The 15,294-nt window shown below is 48.8% G+C and overlaps 1 protein-coding gene across 1 annotated transcript; it reads left to right on the forward strand.

Annotated features, from left to right (window-relative positions):
- Positions 1-1,109: 1,109 nt before the first annotated feature.
- WFDC3 (WAP four-disulfide core domain 3) lies at positions 1,110-15,074 on the forward strand. The gene is made up of 8 exons (XM_077766661.1): positions 1,110-1,138; positions 1,688-1,776; positions 2,244-2,375; positions 3,673-3,819; positions 3,967-3,969; positions 12,197-12,328; positions 14,060-14,245; positions 14,853-15,074. The coding sequence occupies exons 1-8, from the start codon at positions 1,110-1,112 to the stop codon at positions 14,867-14,869; spliced, it is 735 nt and encodes a 244-aa protein (XP_077622787.1). The 3' UTR covers positions 14,870-15,074.
- Positions 15,075-15,294: the final 220 nt, after the last annotated feature.

Below are 15,294 nucleotides of genomic sequence, written 5' to 3' on the forward strand. Positions count from 1 at the left end.
GAGCTCCTCTTAGCTCTGGCTTAGAGATTAAATGTGCATGAATAGAACTGGATCGATTTATGGGTGGTAGAGAAAGTCCCTTTTACCAGGTCACAATATGAGGGAGTAAAAAGTGCAGGAGTTTTACATGTAGAAAGGTCTGAGTTCAATATTATATTAGTGATTAACAACATTGAGTATGGAATTGGGCTGCCTACCTTTGGTCTACTACTAACTGACCCATGTGTCTTCTGTGCCTCAGTTTCCCATCCTGTAGAGTGGGTATAATAGTACCTAACCTATAAGGTTGCAGTGAGGATTAATTAAATGTCGTTAATTCATGTAAAGCACTTAGAACCGCAGCACAAGTAAACCCTCAAGTAATGCTATCTATTGTTATTGTTAGTATATTCCAGTAGCCACTGCTTACTAGCTTTATGATCTTGGGTATTCTTTCTCAACCCCTCTGAACCAATTTTCTTACCTCTGCAAGACTATCATGAGGATTAAAATAAATAATACATATAAATCAGATGTTAGGTCATCAACAAATGTTAATTACCTCTACGCTCCAACATCAGCCTTAAAACAACGAGGCAACTGGAGCGCCTGGGTGGCTCAGTCTGTTAAGCGTCTGACTTCGGCTCAGGTCATGATCACATGGTTTGTGAGTTCGAGCCCCGCGTCGGGCTCTGTGCTGACAGCTAGCTCAGAGCCTGGAGACTGCTTCTGATTCTGTGTCTCCCTCTCTCTCTGACCCTCCCCTGTTCATGCTGTTTCTCTCTCTTTTTCTCAGAAATAAATAAAAAATATTAAAAAAAACAGTGAGGCAACTATACAGTACTCTGTGGAGTACTGTAAAATTAAGTAGATTTTTTTAAGTAGTAAAAATTAAGGAGATTTTTACTTTGAGCCTTGACTTTACTTGAGCTCTGGGCAAGGTGTATGCCTCTGCCCTTTAATCTTACTGGGCTACGCAGTGTCAGTGAATACAATTAAATATCATGCCTGCCCAAAGTTATAAATAGGACAGATAAAGGAAAGTAAAAAGAAGTAGAGGAAGAGGAGATAAAGAATAGAGGGTGTATATGGAGTTGGGTTCTGTCAACTTGCTTTCACACAATCCAAAAATGGCCTGTGTGGCCAGAGGGACCAAGATGTAGGTTTTTGGTGCATTTGTATTGGTTCTGAACAAACTCAAATATGGCTTTATTGTAGTTTTTTTGATGCTTTCTAAGTAATCTGTTCCATTCTCTGTTTTCTGTGTTGCTAGGATGAATAGGAGCCACAGTGCATTTTATTAGCTTTGGTTATTATTAAAGTCACGTCTCTGGTCCTTCCCTCTGTCACTTGGGCTGCAGCCGTGTAGAGACCTTTAGGGCTCTTTGGTCCTTTATCCAGGGGCCATCCCTATGTTTCCCCAGCTACTGACTAGGTTCCTTATCATCGTCCAGAGGAGTTGTGTATATTGCATTACAGAGTTTGGTCACCATCATCACATGTGCCTTTGGGAGTGTCAGGAATTTTCCCACATACCAGCGACCAGTCACTTCTTCTTGTTGGGAGAAGACATTCTGGGGGATATTGCACAAGGGAAGACTTTGGGGCTGGGTTTGGGCCACTCTTCTAGTCCTGCCCTTCCTTTGGTGGATGCTCTGGGCAAGGTGTATGCCTCCGGCCTGGACTGAGCGCTCATCTCCCTTCTCAGCACCATCATCATGTTGAGCTGCCTCTTCCTCCTGAAGGCACTTCTTGCTCTTGGGTCCCTGATATCCTGGGTGGCTTCCGGAGAGCATGGTGAGCTAATACTTGGATTCCCTGGCTGACAGTGACAGAAAGTGACTAAGGAGAAGCCATCTCCTGCCTCTTTCTGGAGTGAGAGCCCTTATTTATGGAAATGGTGGTCCCTGCAGGACAGGGCTGGATGCGTAGATTCTCAGGACAGCCAGGGTAGGTCTTCTTGGCGTGGAGGTAGGACTTCCAGTCTGGTCTACTAGAGGATCTAGCTTTTCCATAGAGCTCCTTAAATGGGAACGAGATCACCCCAACCTTTCCCTCTCACTAGCCACAAAGTGGCTGGATGTTTAGTAGTGGTGGGCACGTGTCATTGGTTGTGTGGGGGGGAGGGGAAAGGGGTTGCAGAGACACTGAATAGGAATGTTCAGAGAGTCTGAAAATCCTTGAAGTGCACTTGGCTTCCATTCCCCATTTCTAGAGGCGCAGCCAGTTACCCCAACCTCATGTGTATCGTGTATCTTCTGCAGTGAAAGAAGGAGAATGCCCTCCTAATAAGAACCCGTGCAAAGAGCTATGCCAGGGGGATGAGTCCTGTCCGGCCAGGCAGAAGTGCTGCAGCAACGGCTGTGGTCGGGTCTGCCGAGGAGGCATTCTGAAGGGTATGTTGGCTGGATGGGCAAAATCCAGGTGTGCTTTCTGACCCTGCCTCTGGGCCAGAAAGACTCGGAGAGCTTTCTACCTCCTAGATTACTCTTTTTTTTTTTTTAATGTTTATTTTTGAGAGAGAGCGAGAGCACGTATGAGCAAGGGGGGGTGGTGGTGGACAGAGAGTGAGGGAGACAGAATCTGAAGCAGGCAGCACAAAGCCAGATATGGGGCTTGAACCTACAAACTGCGAGATTATGACCTGAGCCAAAGTGAGATGCTCAACCAACTGAGCCACCCGGGTGCCCCTGGATTGGTTCTTGAAATCTAGCTTGCCTGCAGCACCTCCTCCCCACTTTGGGGTCTCTTTAATCACTCAGTTCACAGTTCTTTTTCTTCTATCAGGGAAGAACACACAGCTGATGATCTCTGTCTTTTATTGTTATTATTTTAATGTTTATTTATTTACTGAGAGAGAGAGGGAGAATGAGTGGGAGAAGGGCAGAGACAGAGAATCCCAAGCAGGCTTCATGCTGTCAGTGCAGAGCCCAACGCAGGGCTCAAACCCACAAACTGTGAGATCATAACCTGAGCCGAAATCAAGAGTCAGATGCTTAACTGACTGAGCCACCCAGGTGCCCTTCTGTCTTTTATTTGAACTCAGTGTTCCTGGGAGGCTGGAAGGCAAAGCTGCGTGAAGGGAAACCTGTTTAAGACAGTGATCAAAAGGGGCGCCTGGGTGGCTTAGTCGGTTAAGCGTCCGACTTTCGCTTAGGTCATGATCTCGCGGTTTGTGGGTTCGAGCCCCGCATCGGGCTCTGTGCTGACTGCCAGCTCAGAGCCTGGAGCCTATTTCGGAGTCTGTATCTCCCTCTCTCTCTGACCCTCCCCTGCTCACGCTGTCTCTCTCTCTCCTAGAAATAAATAAAATATTCAAAAAAAATAAGACAGTGATCAAAAGCATAGACCCCAGAGCCAGGCAGACTTTTCATGCCTCAGAAAAGCCAGGACCAGCTCTTTGTAAGTGTTAAGCTTTTAAGCCTCAGTTTCCACATCTGTAAAACGGGGATAATTGTTGTGAGGATCAAATGAGAGATTCCTGGCACCACGTAAACTCGGTAAACGTTACGGTACATGTGAGCTGTTACTGCGGTTACCGTCTCTGCTTTAGCACCAGGGTTGAGAGTCCTCAAGAAGCTCAGGGCTTCCTTGCTTTGATTTTCCCTTTTGCGACACCTGCGGGTGCCACCAGGCACCATTATCTCTCTCTGTCTTTTTTGAGTGTGTGGCTGTCTCCCTTGTTTGCTACAGGGAGGAAAGGAGATTGTCCCAGGGCTGTTCGGAAACAATCCTGTTTCCAAAGGTGCGTCACTGATGAGACTTGTCCCGGTGTAAAGAAATGCTGCGCATTTGGCTGTCACAGGAGCTGTGTGGTCCCAGTCGCTCAGCCAAAGCTGGGTAAGGAACACTCCCCTGGGCCCCATGGGCTCTTTGGGGGTCTGCTTGCTGCTTTTTAAAACAATTTTTATAATTATACATTTTTGAGAGAGAGATGGAGTGCGAATGGGGGAGGAGCAGAGAGAGAGGGAGGCACAGAATCCGAAGCAGGTTCCAGGCTCTGCACTGTCAGCACAGAGCCTGATGTGGGGCTCGAACCCACAAACTGTGAGATCATGACCTGAGCCAAAGTTGGACACTTTAACCTTAACTGACTGAGCCACGCCGGCGCCCCTGCTTGCTTCTTTCTCAAATAATCCCATCCCATCTTATCATTGGTTTTACTTTACTTTGAGAAACAATAATTGGGTGCCTGCCATATTCTGAGAACTTTTCTAAAAAAAAAAAAAAAAATTATAGACAAAGGGTTACCAGCCACGCGATCTGGGGTATGTGGTCCAGGCAGGCAGAGGAGGCTGCCAGAACGGAAATCTTGGCGTGTCTTTATTGGCAGGCACATTTGAAAGCTGTTGGCTAATTCTCAATTTCCCTTGTCAATTGCAGTATTCTCTATTAATTCTCAGCTCAAGAATCTGCAGGGAGAGAGAGAGCAAGATAGAATCTTGGTACCCATGCAAGGCAGCAAGCATTTCCGTGCTCACTTGCTTCTGAGGCTTTATGTCCTCTGTCCGCACACAGGATAGCCGTCTCCTGTTGGAAGTGTGCCCTGTTTTATTCTGGTTCTGGTAGAGAGGTGTTTGAAAGAGATTTCTCCTACCTCTAGCAAGACTGTAATGCCCCCAATTCTCCATTTATGCATTATTTCTTCAACAAATATTTGTTGAATGTGTATATTGTTTTCCTAGATCTAGAATGGGCTCCGGGTATACTGTGGTGAACCAAGTGGCTCCCATCCCTGCCTTCTTGGAGCTCATGGTCTGGTGCGGGAGAAAGAGGTTTCACAGATGAGCAGGCAGGTGCACATATACTTTCCAATGTGAGAAGGATATGGAGGAAAACTAATGGGTGCTGAGAGTTAGAAAGGGGGTTGCCGGCTTTAGACTGGGTGGTCAAGGAAGGCCTGTCTGGGGCAGTGACATTTAACCTGCAGTTGCGGTTAGCCAGGTGAAGGGTGTGATGAGCATCCCAGGAAAAGGGAGAAGCGAGTGCAAAGGGCTCCAGGTGAGAAGGAGCTTGCCACCCGAGAGAAATGGAAAGAAAGCTGATATGGTTGGAGTAGAGGCAGGGAGGGACAGAATACTTCCTGCTGAGGATGGAGTCCAGTTAGACCAGGGGGGTGGCAGTGGGGATGCAGGAAAGGTGACATAGTGGAGAGAATTTGGAGGTTGGAAGGTTGAAGTGACAGAACTTTCTGCTCTATTGCTTGCCTCCTCCCTCGTTCCCTGAGAGACCCTCCCCCCCCAAAAAAAGTATTAGGGATTGATGATATGTCGGTCTCCTGTGGCTAGCCCCTTCTCATTTCCCTCTTGTTTCCAGGTTTTTATGGTTACTTTTGCTTGTTTGGGCTTCCAAATATATTTTGTTATCATATTGCTTATCACTTCCCCCTTCCCATAAATACAGAGGCTATTTTTATTGGAGAGGTGTTGGATGTATACATTAATTTAGGGACAACGGACATTTTTATGTTGAATCTTTGTCTTCCCACCGTGCAAGTGTATTTGGTGTGTTGCAGGGTGTTTTATAGTTTTAAAATACTTCTCGATAGGTGAATGCCTAAGATACTTTGTTATTTTCCTTGTTATCTTAAATGGAGTCTTCTGTCATACTTTCCATTATGTTTTCTAAAGAAACTGGAACCATTCTCTCCTCTGAGTCCATGTGGCAGAATATTACAGTAGAAAAGAGTAGGTTTTGGTTGTCAGGGAGCTGGGTTCAAGCCTGAAGGCTCAGCAGTTACTGGCCAGCATGTAAGAAGATACTGGTCAAGTATCTTCTGCTTCTCTGAGCCCCAGTTCCTTTCTCTGTAAAATGGAAAGAATAAGCCTTGGAGGTTGTTGCAATGATTCAAAGTACGTAAAGTGTTTGGCCCTGATAGACATTAGCTTCCTTCCTCTTGCCTGCTGAGGTGGGCTTCCTCAGGAGTACAGTTTCTAAGCAACTCCTTTTATCGAGAACCGGGATTGCTTTCTCCTCCCCTGATCACTTGCTCTCTGAGACCCTGAAACTCCACAACATGCGACAACCTCTTTTCTTCTGGCCAAACCTCCCCAGGTGGTGGGCCCCTTCCCTGAACCCCATGGGGCCGTCTGTTTCTGGCTTAGGCAGCTCTCTCGGGCACCCTGCCCATAAGAGAGAATAGAGCGTTGTTCTCCTTGCCAGGACTCTTGAGGCCCAGCTCTGGAAACAGAGCCTGGGAATCTGTGTTAGGCGGGTCACTCCCCGCCAGCCAGTAGGGCCGAGCACAATCTTCCCAGTGTGTGAAGCTGACGGCTGAATTACGGGGGCTGAGGGTGAGGCTGGCACCCAGGCGGGGCACTCTGTGAGCTGCTCTGGGCCCTGGCCCGCCCATGCGGGTTCCTCTTTCGTTGGGGCCAGGCAGGTTGCAGCAGCCATCTTCCTGCACATCTCCCAGAGTGCACTGGTTGAGTGGGGCTCTTAGACTGGCTGGAAGCGATACTGGCTTTTCTACAGCTTCGGTCCTGCACTGGCCCACTCACCCAATGGGACTCATTGCTATACTCAAGGCCACAGGAAGCTGTCCTGGGCTCTGAGTGGTTCCCGCTTTCCCTCAGCTCTGACATTGCTGGAGGTTTACCATCGCCATTGCTGGTCAGTTTGGTAACGTGGAGGGAGAGTCAGGCCTCCAGAGTGCTCAGGGCCGACTCTGGGACCTGCTCCCCTCAGGCGGTTCTGGTCTACACCTGCATCTGAGTCTTGGCTTCTCTGCTTGCCCTGTGGCCTTGGGCTGGGCAAGTCCTTTTATCTCTCTGAACTTTACCTTTGTCATCTGTAAAAGTGGAGATGAAGATGTTTACACCGCAAAGAGTGACAATGTAGTGTCTTACTCCTTTGGGCTTCTCTAATAGACTATCACAGACTGGGTGGCTTATAAATAGCAGAAATTTATTTCTTATGATTCTGGAGGCTGAGAGGTCCAAGATTAAGGTGCCAGCTATAGCCAGTGTCTAGTGAGGGCCAGCTTCCTGGTTCACAGGCTGCCATGTTTTTACCGTGACCTCACATGGCAGAAGGGCAATATGGGGATCATCCCATTCATGGGGGCTCCCCTCTCCTGACCTGATCACCTCCCAAAGGCCCCATCGCCTGACACCATCACACTGGGGGTTAGATTTCAGGATATGAATTTTAGGGGAACATGAATGTTCAGTCTGTATCACATAGTTTGGAAGAAACGTATTTAAAAAGCCCAAACAAAACCTACCAAATAATGCTTAACAGCTCAGCTCAGACTGTGATGCCAGTGCCTCCCTGTTCAGCTTTCCACCTGTCTCAAGTCTGGTCCACCTGTCTGTTTGCTCACTTATTTGCTTACTGGAAGTATGGAAGGAAAGTTTTTCCTTTTTATGGTCGCGTTTTCATTTAAAAAATTTATTTTATTTCTTTAGACAATGCATGCACATGAGCAGGGGTTGAGAGAGAGAGAGAGAGAGAATGAATCCTAAGCAGGCTCCATGCTCAGAGCAGAGCCTGACGGGGGGCTCCATCCTATGACCATGGGATCATGACCTAAGCTGAAATCACGAGTCGGATGCTCAACCAACAGAGCCACTCAATGTCCTCCCACCTTCGGTGTTCATTTTAAAATCACCACCCTGCTGGTGTATAAAGAATGGATGGGGGCAAATGTAGTAGATGGCAGGCCTGTTAAGAGGCTGTTGTGGCAGGCTGGGGGAGAGGTGACCTTAGACCAGGGTGGTGACGGTGCAGATTTGGGAAGGTGACAGACTTGGAGTACTTTTCAAGGTCGAGTTGACAGGCGAAGAAGTAAGTGGATGTGGCTGCTGAGGGTGAGAGTGTCAAGAGCAGTGCTTAGGTGTGTGGCTTGAGTAGCTGGGTGATGGGAGCATCTGGGGAGGAAGAGGTATTGGAGCAAAGATTCAGATTAAAGCCTAAGAGTTGTCTGCTTTGGATCCCTCATGGCCACCTCTCTCATGCCAGGAAACCTGATCATTCTCGATCCCCTGTGAGCTGCTGTTTTGCTTATTACAACGTGTATTTTATATTCTTTGGATGGATGGGTGGCCTGGGCTCCCTGTGTGTTTGGATGACCCTTTTGTGAAACCTCACTGCTGGTTGTTCAGAAAAGAGTTAACATAGCAGGCCTGAGATTGATATCTTAGAAGGGCCTGCTTGTTACATTGGCCCTGGCTGGCTTCAAGGAAGTTAGATTTTTGAGAGTGTTCCTACCACCGTAACTGGTAAGAGTCATATCTGCTAGGCAGAGAGTGCCCAGTAAAAACTCTGAGTCTCTCATGAGCGTTCCTGGTAGACAACACTTCACATGTGTTGTCACTTGTCTTATGTGATTCCACTGGGAGAGGACTCTTCTGGACTTTGCCTCATGCACCTTTTCCCTTTGATGGTTTTGCTTTGTATCCTCCTGCTATAATGAATCATGGCCATGAGTACAACTATGCACCGAGTCTTGTGAGTCCTAGCAAATCACCCAACCTAGGAGTTGTCGTCGAGACTCACTGGTTTATTGATACGTTTTCCTAATCCCTAAAACTCTCTACCACTGGGTCTTCTCTTTTGTCAGAATTCAGCTCAGCAAGTCCTAGCTCTTACTGATTAGTTTTTGGGTAATCCTTGTGGAGTGTAGGGGATCATAACGATTTAAAGGGCACTGGACCTAGTGTGAGAGCTGGGAATTTGGGACCCAATTCTGCCACCATTGACCTCAGGCCAATCCTGCCCCCTTCCTGGATGTCTGTCTGTCTTTTTGCAAGAGGAGTAGGTTTGATAGCTCTGAGGGCCCTTCTTGGCTTAAGAAGTTTTGAGATTTCGCTTTTCTTTTCTTTTTTTTTTTTAATATTTTTATTTATTTCTAGGAGAGAGAGAGAGAGCAGGGGAGGGTCAGAGAGAGAGGGAGATACAGACTCTGAAATAGGCTCCAGGCTCTGAGCTGGCAGTCAGCACAGAGCCCGATGTGGGGCTCGAACCCATGAACCGCGAGATCATGACCTAAGCGAAAGTCAGACGCTTAACCGACTAAGCCACCCAGGCGCCCCATGAGATTTCGCTTTTCTGCCAGCACCTGGTATCCTTCCCTCAGATATAGTGGAAGGTTGGAGCTGGGACAACAGTAAAGCCTATGTCCGAGTATTTCCTGGGCTTCCTTGTTTTATTCCACTTTTTTCGGTGATAGCTTGGGGTCCTTGGATAGAGGCATATTTACAGGGTGCGGATGACCATTCCCGTTGAGACTCATCCCTATTTCTCATCCTGGTTCCTGGTTAGATAACTGTGAGGTGCCTGGAAACCATGTGGTATGAAGAACTGAGCTTACCTCGTCCAAGAAAGCTGAGATGGTGAAAGGCAGAGGATCCTATCTAAGGGGATGGTACAACTGTGTTTTCACAAGGTCTCTGGGGATAGGACAAGAACCAATGGATAGAATTTCTAGAAAGCCAGATTTCAGTTGAGTATAAAGTATAAGGATGGGCTAGTCTGGCTTGGAGGTCGTGACGCCCCATTAATGCCAGTGTTTGAGCTGAGAGTTGGGAATTATTGACAGGGATTCACAGGCATCAGGGGGTGCAGTGGGTGGCCATGCTGGGCACTGGTCAAAGGGCATATGTTCTGACCTTCAGGGCTTTAGCCTGTGGCCCAAGAGTCCCTTCAATGCTTCTAATATCTGACAAAACTGCAGGGACCTCAAGGAAGCCTGGCCTGGAAGACAGTAGAGGTTTGGTCTCTATGCCTGGTCCTGGGGTTGAGGGCAGAGAGTGGCAGAGTGCTCCTGGCATTGGTCACTTCAGGGCCAAGTTCAGCAACATGGTAAAATCTGGGAAGGGTGCTGCTCAGTATAATTCCCCTAGAAGTTACGTTGCTAGGTTTTTCCCACCAAGGAGATTGTTTTTATACCCAGCCTTCTAAACTGTGGGATGAAAGGCTTTGTTCAACAGATTTTAGTGTTTGTCAAGCAGGTGGAGAGGTGTGGAGGGTACATCTGGCAGTTACAGTGGCCATATTTTCTGGATAAAAAATCAGGTTTGAAGGGTGCTTGGGTGGCTCCGTTGGTTAGGCATCCAGCTTTGACTCAGGTCATGATCTCATGGTTTGTGGGTTCGAGCCCTGTGTCGGGCTCTGTGGTGACAGCTGGGAGCCTGGAGCCTGCTTCGGGTTCTGTGTCTCCCTCTCTCTGCCCCTTCCCCGCTTATGCTCTTTCTCTCTCTCAAAGATGAATAAAAAAATATCAGGTTTGATGTGATGTGCCATTGGCATAGAATCTTTGAAAGAGGGGCTGTTCGGGAAAATCCTGGGATGCAGGGTTATTAGACCTTGATTGTTTAGCTGCACGTGTTCTTGGAGTCCAGTACTTGCTTTTTCCATCATGGCAGACTTCCCGGCAGCCATATGCATTTGTACTTACTTGTTCTTACCCAAAGGCCCCGGGCCAGTCCGGTTTTGGTTTTCTACAATGCTTTTAATTGCCTGCCACTTCTTTCCTCCATTGCGAAAACTTGAAATAAACACTGGGGTGAATGAGTCACGGTGAGTCAGTTTGTTTTGGATGTGACTTCTTAGGGAGTGCCTGCTCCGGAGGGCCTGTGCCTGCGTGTTTTAAGGATGGTGTAGTAGAAAGAGTGCTTCCTTACACACCAAGAGGCTGACATTTGTCCTGCTTTGCCACTGACTCACTCTGTAGTTCTGGGCAAACTCCTTCTCTTCTCTGAGCATCATTTTCTTCATAGGGGTGGTGAAGGGGCCCATCGAGGATGTGTTTGGCTGTGTGCAACAGAAAATTAACGGAGTCGGTATAACGTTTTTCTCATATTGCGAGAAGTCCTGAAGTAGGTAGCAGGGCTGGTGTGGTGGCTCCATGATGCTAACGAGGAGCCTTACCTGGATGGGGAATGCAGCTTATGTCTCAGTTTGTGGTCGCCTCTAGTTACAAGGTAATATGGGGAAGCAACTCACGGTAGCTGGCTGAGCTCATTGACTCTCTGCACGAAACTGTAGGTTTGTTAGCAAGTGTTTCAGCTGTCCATGGCCGCATAACAAACACTCCCTGAACTTAGTGGCTTAAAATGGCAGCAATTGACTCTTTCTCACAGCTGTGTGGATTGGCTGAGCTTAGTTCTTAGCCCCACATGGTGCAACCACGTTGCCCGTGCAGCTGCATGCAGCTGGGAGCTCAGCAGGGAACGTGATGGTGGCTGGAATGTTCGGGATGCCTCTCTTCATCCAGGTTCTCTCTCTTCTGGGGCCCCTCATCATTCCGCAGTGGAGCCCAAGCTGCTTCACGGCATAGTGGCTGGTTTCCACAGGGCGGGATTGTTTGGAGAGGATGAGCCCCAGTGCCCAAGTGCTTATCAAGCATCTGCCTGCATCACACTTGCTGGTGTCCTGTTGGTCAAAGCAAGTCCCCCCCGCCCAGCCCAGAGACAGTATGGGAGGTGTGGCCACCACTTACCCCAGGAAGGAGGGTCAGAGAGTGAATATGGGGCTGGCAGGAGGGACGTTTGCCACCGTGGGTTAGACCTCAGCAGTGTTTTCCAGACTGTGAGTCTTGAAATCCGTTTAGTAGTTGATGACCAGCATTTAAAAAAAGAATAGTTCATAGCAGCACTCTCAACAATAGCTAAAACATGGAAAGAGCCTAAGTGTCCACCAACGGGTGAATGGATCAAGAAGATGTGGTTTATCTATACACTGGAATACTACATGGCAATGAGAAAGAATGAAATCTAGCCATGTGTAGCAACATGGATGGACCTTGAGGGTGTTATGTTGAGCGAAATAAGTCAGGCAGAGAAGGACAGATACCATATGTTTGCACGTATAGGAGGATTAGGAGGAACTTAACGGAGGACCGTGGGGGAGAAGAAGAGGGGAAATAGTGGGGGAGAGGGAGAGAGGCAAACCATGAGATTCTTGAATGCTGAGAACAAACTGAGGAGTGATGGGTGTGGGGGGATGATGGGCATGGAGGAGGGTACTTGTGGGAATGAGCACTGGGTGTTATATGGAAACCAACTTGACAATAAACTATTTGTAAAAAAAGGAAAAAGAAGAAATAGACTATGAAGTATATACATGTGTGTACATAAGCATATACATTTTAGGCATGCATATGGATTAACGTACACAATGAAAGATATATTTTGCACTCAAGAGTAACAGTGAAAATAACCAGAAACACTGGGCTTGAACACGTCTGGGCCCCAATTCTATGATTCTATGGCAGAGTCTGGAGGTGAATGTCCGGCTGACCCCCTTCCGTGTAAGGAGCTGTGTGATGGGGATGTGTCCTGTCCCCAGGGGCATAAATGCTGTAGCACTGGCTGTGGCCACTCCTGCCGTGGAGACATTAAGGGAGGTATGTTGGCTCCTTGGGGGAGAAGTCCTTGATTTCCAGGGTGGGTTGGGGTGGGAGCCATCCCTGGCCTCCGTGTCTTTCCTTCTGGGGGGTGGGCGTGGTCAGAGTTCTCATGCTTCTGGTTGTCCTAGCCCCCCAACCCAAAGCAGCCCCTCTTCCTAGGGCCCAGGGGCCCCCTTGGGCATTGAAAGAAGTAGAGGGAGGCAGTGTGGGGTAGTAGGAAGGGCCCTGAGGCTGAAAGCCGGGCAGTGTGGCTTCTGGGCACTATTCTGCTGCTGACTGGCTCTGTGACCAAAGTGAAGCAAGCTCCTCTCCCTGAGCCAGTTTCTTTGTAGACTGAGGGAGTTGCCCCAAATCAGGTTTTCTGACCGATTTCTTAGCAACGTGTACACAACAGATAAAAGCATTGCTGCTCTGATTCTTTTGTTTCTTCAATATATTTTGAAAAGCAAGTACAAGGGCACCTGGGTGGCTCAGTTGGTAAAGCGTCCAACTTCGGCTCAGGTCATGATCTCACGGTCCGTGGGTCCGATCCCGGCGTTGGGCTCTGTGCTGACAGCTCAGAGCCTGGAGCCTGTTTCAGATTCTGTGTATCCCTCTCTCTCTGACCCTCCCCTGCTCACGCTGTCTCTCTCAGAAATAAATAAAACATTAAAAAAAATTAAAAAAAAGAAAAGCAAGTACATATTTTTGAATGTTCCTTTTATACCAGGTGCTGTAGAACTCCATTTCAAAAAAATTTTTTCTTAAAATTTTTTTAATGTTTTATTTTTTTCAAGAGACAGGGAGACACTGTGAGTGGGGGAGGGGCAGAGAGAGAGAGAGAGGGAGACACAGAATCTGAAGCAGGCTCCAGGTTCTGAGCTGTCAGTACAGAGCCCGATGCAGGGCTCGAACTCATGAACTGTGAGATCATGACCTGAGCCGAAGTTGGATGCTTAACTGACTGAGCCACCCAGGTGTCCCCCCTAAAATTTTTTTTAAGTTTATTTATTTTGAGAGAGAGAGAGAGAGAAAGAGCGAGCACACAAGTGGGAGAGGGGCAGAGAGAGAGGGAGAGAGAGAGAATCCCAAGCAGACTCTGCACCATCAGTGCAGAGCCTGAAGTGGGTCTTGATCCCACAACCACGAGATCACAACCTGAGCTGACATCAAGAGTGAGACGCTTCACTGACTGAGCCTCCCAGGGTCCCTGTAGAACTTCATTTCAGACTCACTGGCTCAAATGTTGTGTTTAGGCAACATATGTTTGAGGTTCTGAAGACAGATTCTTGTCCTTTTGTAGCTTATAGTTTCTCAGGGGAGGTAGGCAGAGCAGGAATTATAATAAATTCTGATGAAAGGAACACAAAACAGGGCACCAAACCTCGTCTGGCAGACCAGGCCTCCCTGCAGAAGTAACACTTCTGGAGGCCCAGGTGTGGAGGAGAGAGTGGTGGTCTTGACACGCTCCAAGCAGCCCCGCCCACAGAGCTGTCAGACCCCGAGGGACTGCCGTAGGAAACTCTGTGAGGTACCATTTGAAAAGTATCGGTCCAGATGTCCTCTTGGGGCCCTACTTATTCTCAGAGGCTATAGCTTCCTGATTTCTCAGCCAGATGTTTGGTTAAGGTCTAGTTACAGTCAGGGACGGATTCGTCTGGAGCCTCTGAGTCTCAGTGCCTGGCTGGGAACTTGGAGTCCAAGGAGCCGACTGTCCTGTCTCTTTACCTGTGCCTGTTTATCCCGCAGGGCGGGGTGGGGACTGTCCAAACATTTTGGTGGGCCTGTGCATTGTCGGCTGCATGACGGATGCGACCTGCCGGGCCGGGGAAAGGTGCTGCAAGTCAGGCTGTGGCCGCTTCTGCGTCCCGCCGGTTCTGCGACCCGAACTGGCCATAAACCCCAGCTGGAGCCTCAGGTCTGATTCTGAATTAGGTGAGTACAGCCCGTCATGGCTGAAAACAGTGAACTTAACTGCTACACGCAGAGCACTGGCTTAGGTGCCGGGCAGGGGGCCTCAGAAAAGGCCAAGACAAAGTTCTTGCCCTGCAGAGGCTAGTTGGGAGAAAAAGATCATCTGTCACAGATGAGAACCTCAGGCTCCTAGGCTCTGAGTGGGCGTGCCTCCTTAGGAAGGTCTTTCTGCCAGAAGTGGGATTTGATCTCGGTCCTCAAGGCTAGGTGGGATGTGACGGAGGCAGGATAGCACAGAGAACACGCTGGACAGCTACTCTGGTGGTTAGCAAAGGCACAGAGGGTGGAATGTGTGTGATATTTGGGGAGGTGGGTAGGGGTGGGGCAAGCATGTGCGAAGGAACAGTTGAGCTGTTTTCATGCTAGGAGATACGAGGTTGGCATCTGAAGGAGTAGAGTCTTCACTACCAGTTTAGACTGGATTATCTGGGAAGCAGGGCACCATTCAAGGCTTTGGGAGCAACGTATGCCATGCTTCTCTAGGGTGGAGGGGAAACCTCTCTGAGGGGGCGGGGAGCTGGAGCCAGGAGGGCATGGATGTGACCTGATGTTTCTTTTTTTTTTGCAGAGACCCCAGTGTCCTAGCTTGTCCTGATTTGTCCTGAGCTGCTGCAGGGGGCTTGTCCTGGCCACGAGAAGAGGGAGATATCTTGGGGCTGTGACCCTCCCTGGAGCTCTCATTACCCTTCCCTGCTCTGCTTCTATTCCTGCTGCTGCCCTGAGTGGGGGAAATAGAGCCTTGGGTTTGGGCAATGGTGTTCGGTGCTGCTTTTCCCCAGTAAAGGCTCAGGCTGGCCTTCCTGTCTGTGCTGTTTGAGGGCAAAGATGAGGGGAGAGAGCTAGGGGGTCTGGGCATGGCTGTGGGATTATGGGACCTAAGGCAACCCATCCTTTCTGAGAACACTGAAACTGGGTGCTGCTCAGGCGGCGAGGGCAGAGGGGGTGGGAGCTCAGCTGACTCCCCCCAGAATCTCTCTCGGGCCTCAGAAGTGGGCCCGTCAGGCCTCTTC

This window comes from Crocuta crocuta, unplaced genomic scaffold, assembly GCF_008692635.1.
Source record: "Crocuta crocuta isolate KB4526 unplaced genomic scaffold, BGI_CrCroc_1.0 scaffold71, whole genome shotgun sequence".
Taxonomy (NCBI): Eukaryota; Metazoa; Chordata; class Mammalia; order Carnivora; family Hyaenidae; genus Crocuta; species Crocuta crocuta.

Coding starts and splice junctions, on each gene's coding strand:
- WFDC3 (XM_077766661.1), top strand. CDS start 1,110: ATGGCCTGTGTGGCCAGAGGGACCAAGAT. Junction 1,777..2,243: donor GGTGGCTTCCGGAGAGCATG/GTGAGCTAATAC, acceptor TATCTTCTGCAG/TGAAAGAAGGAGAATGCCCT. Junction 2,376..3,672: donor CCGAGGAGGCATTCTGAAGG/GTATGTTGGCTG, acceptor TGTTTGCTACAG/GGAGGAAAGGAGATTGTCCC.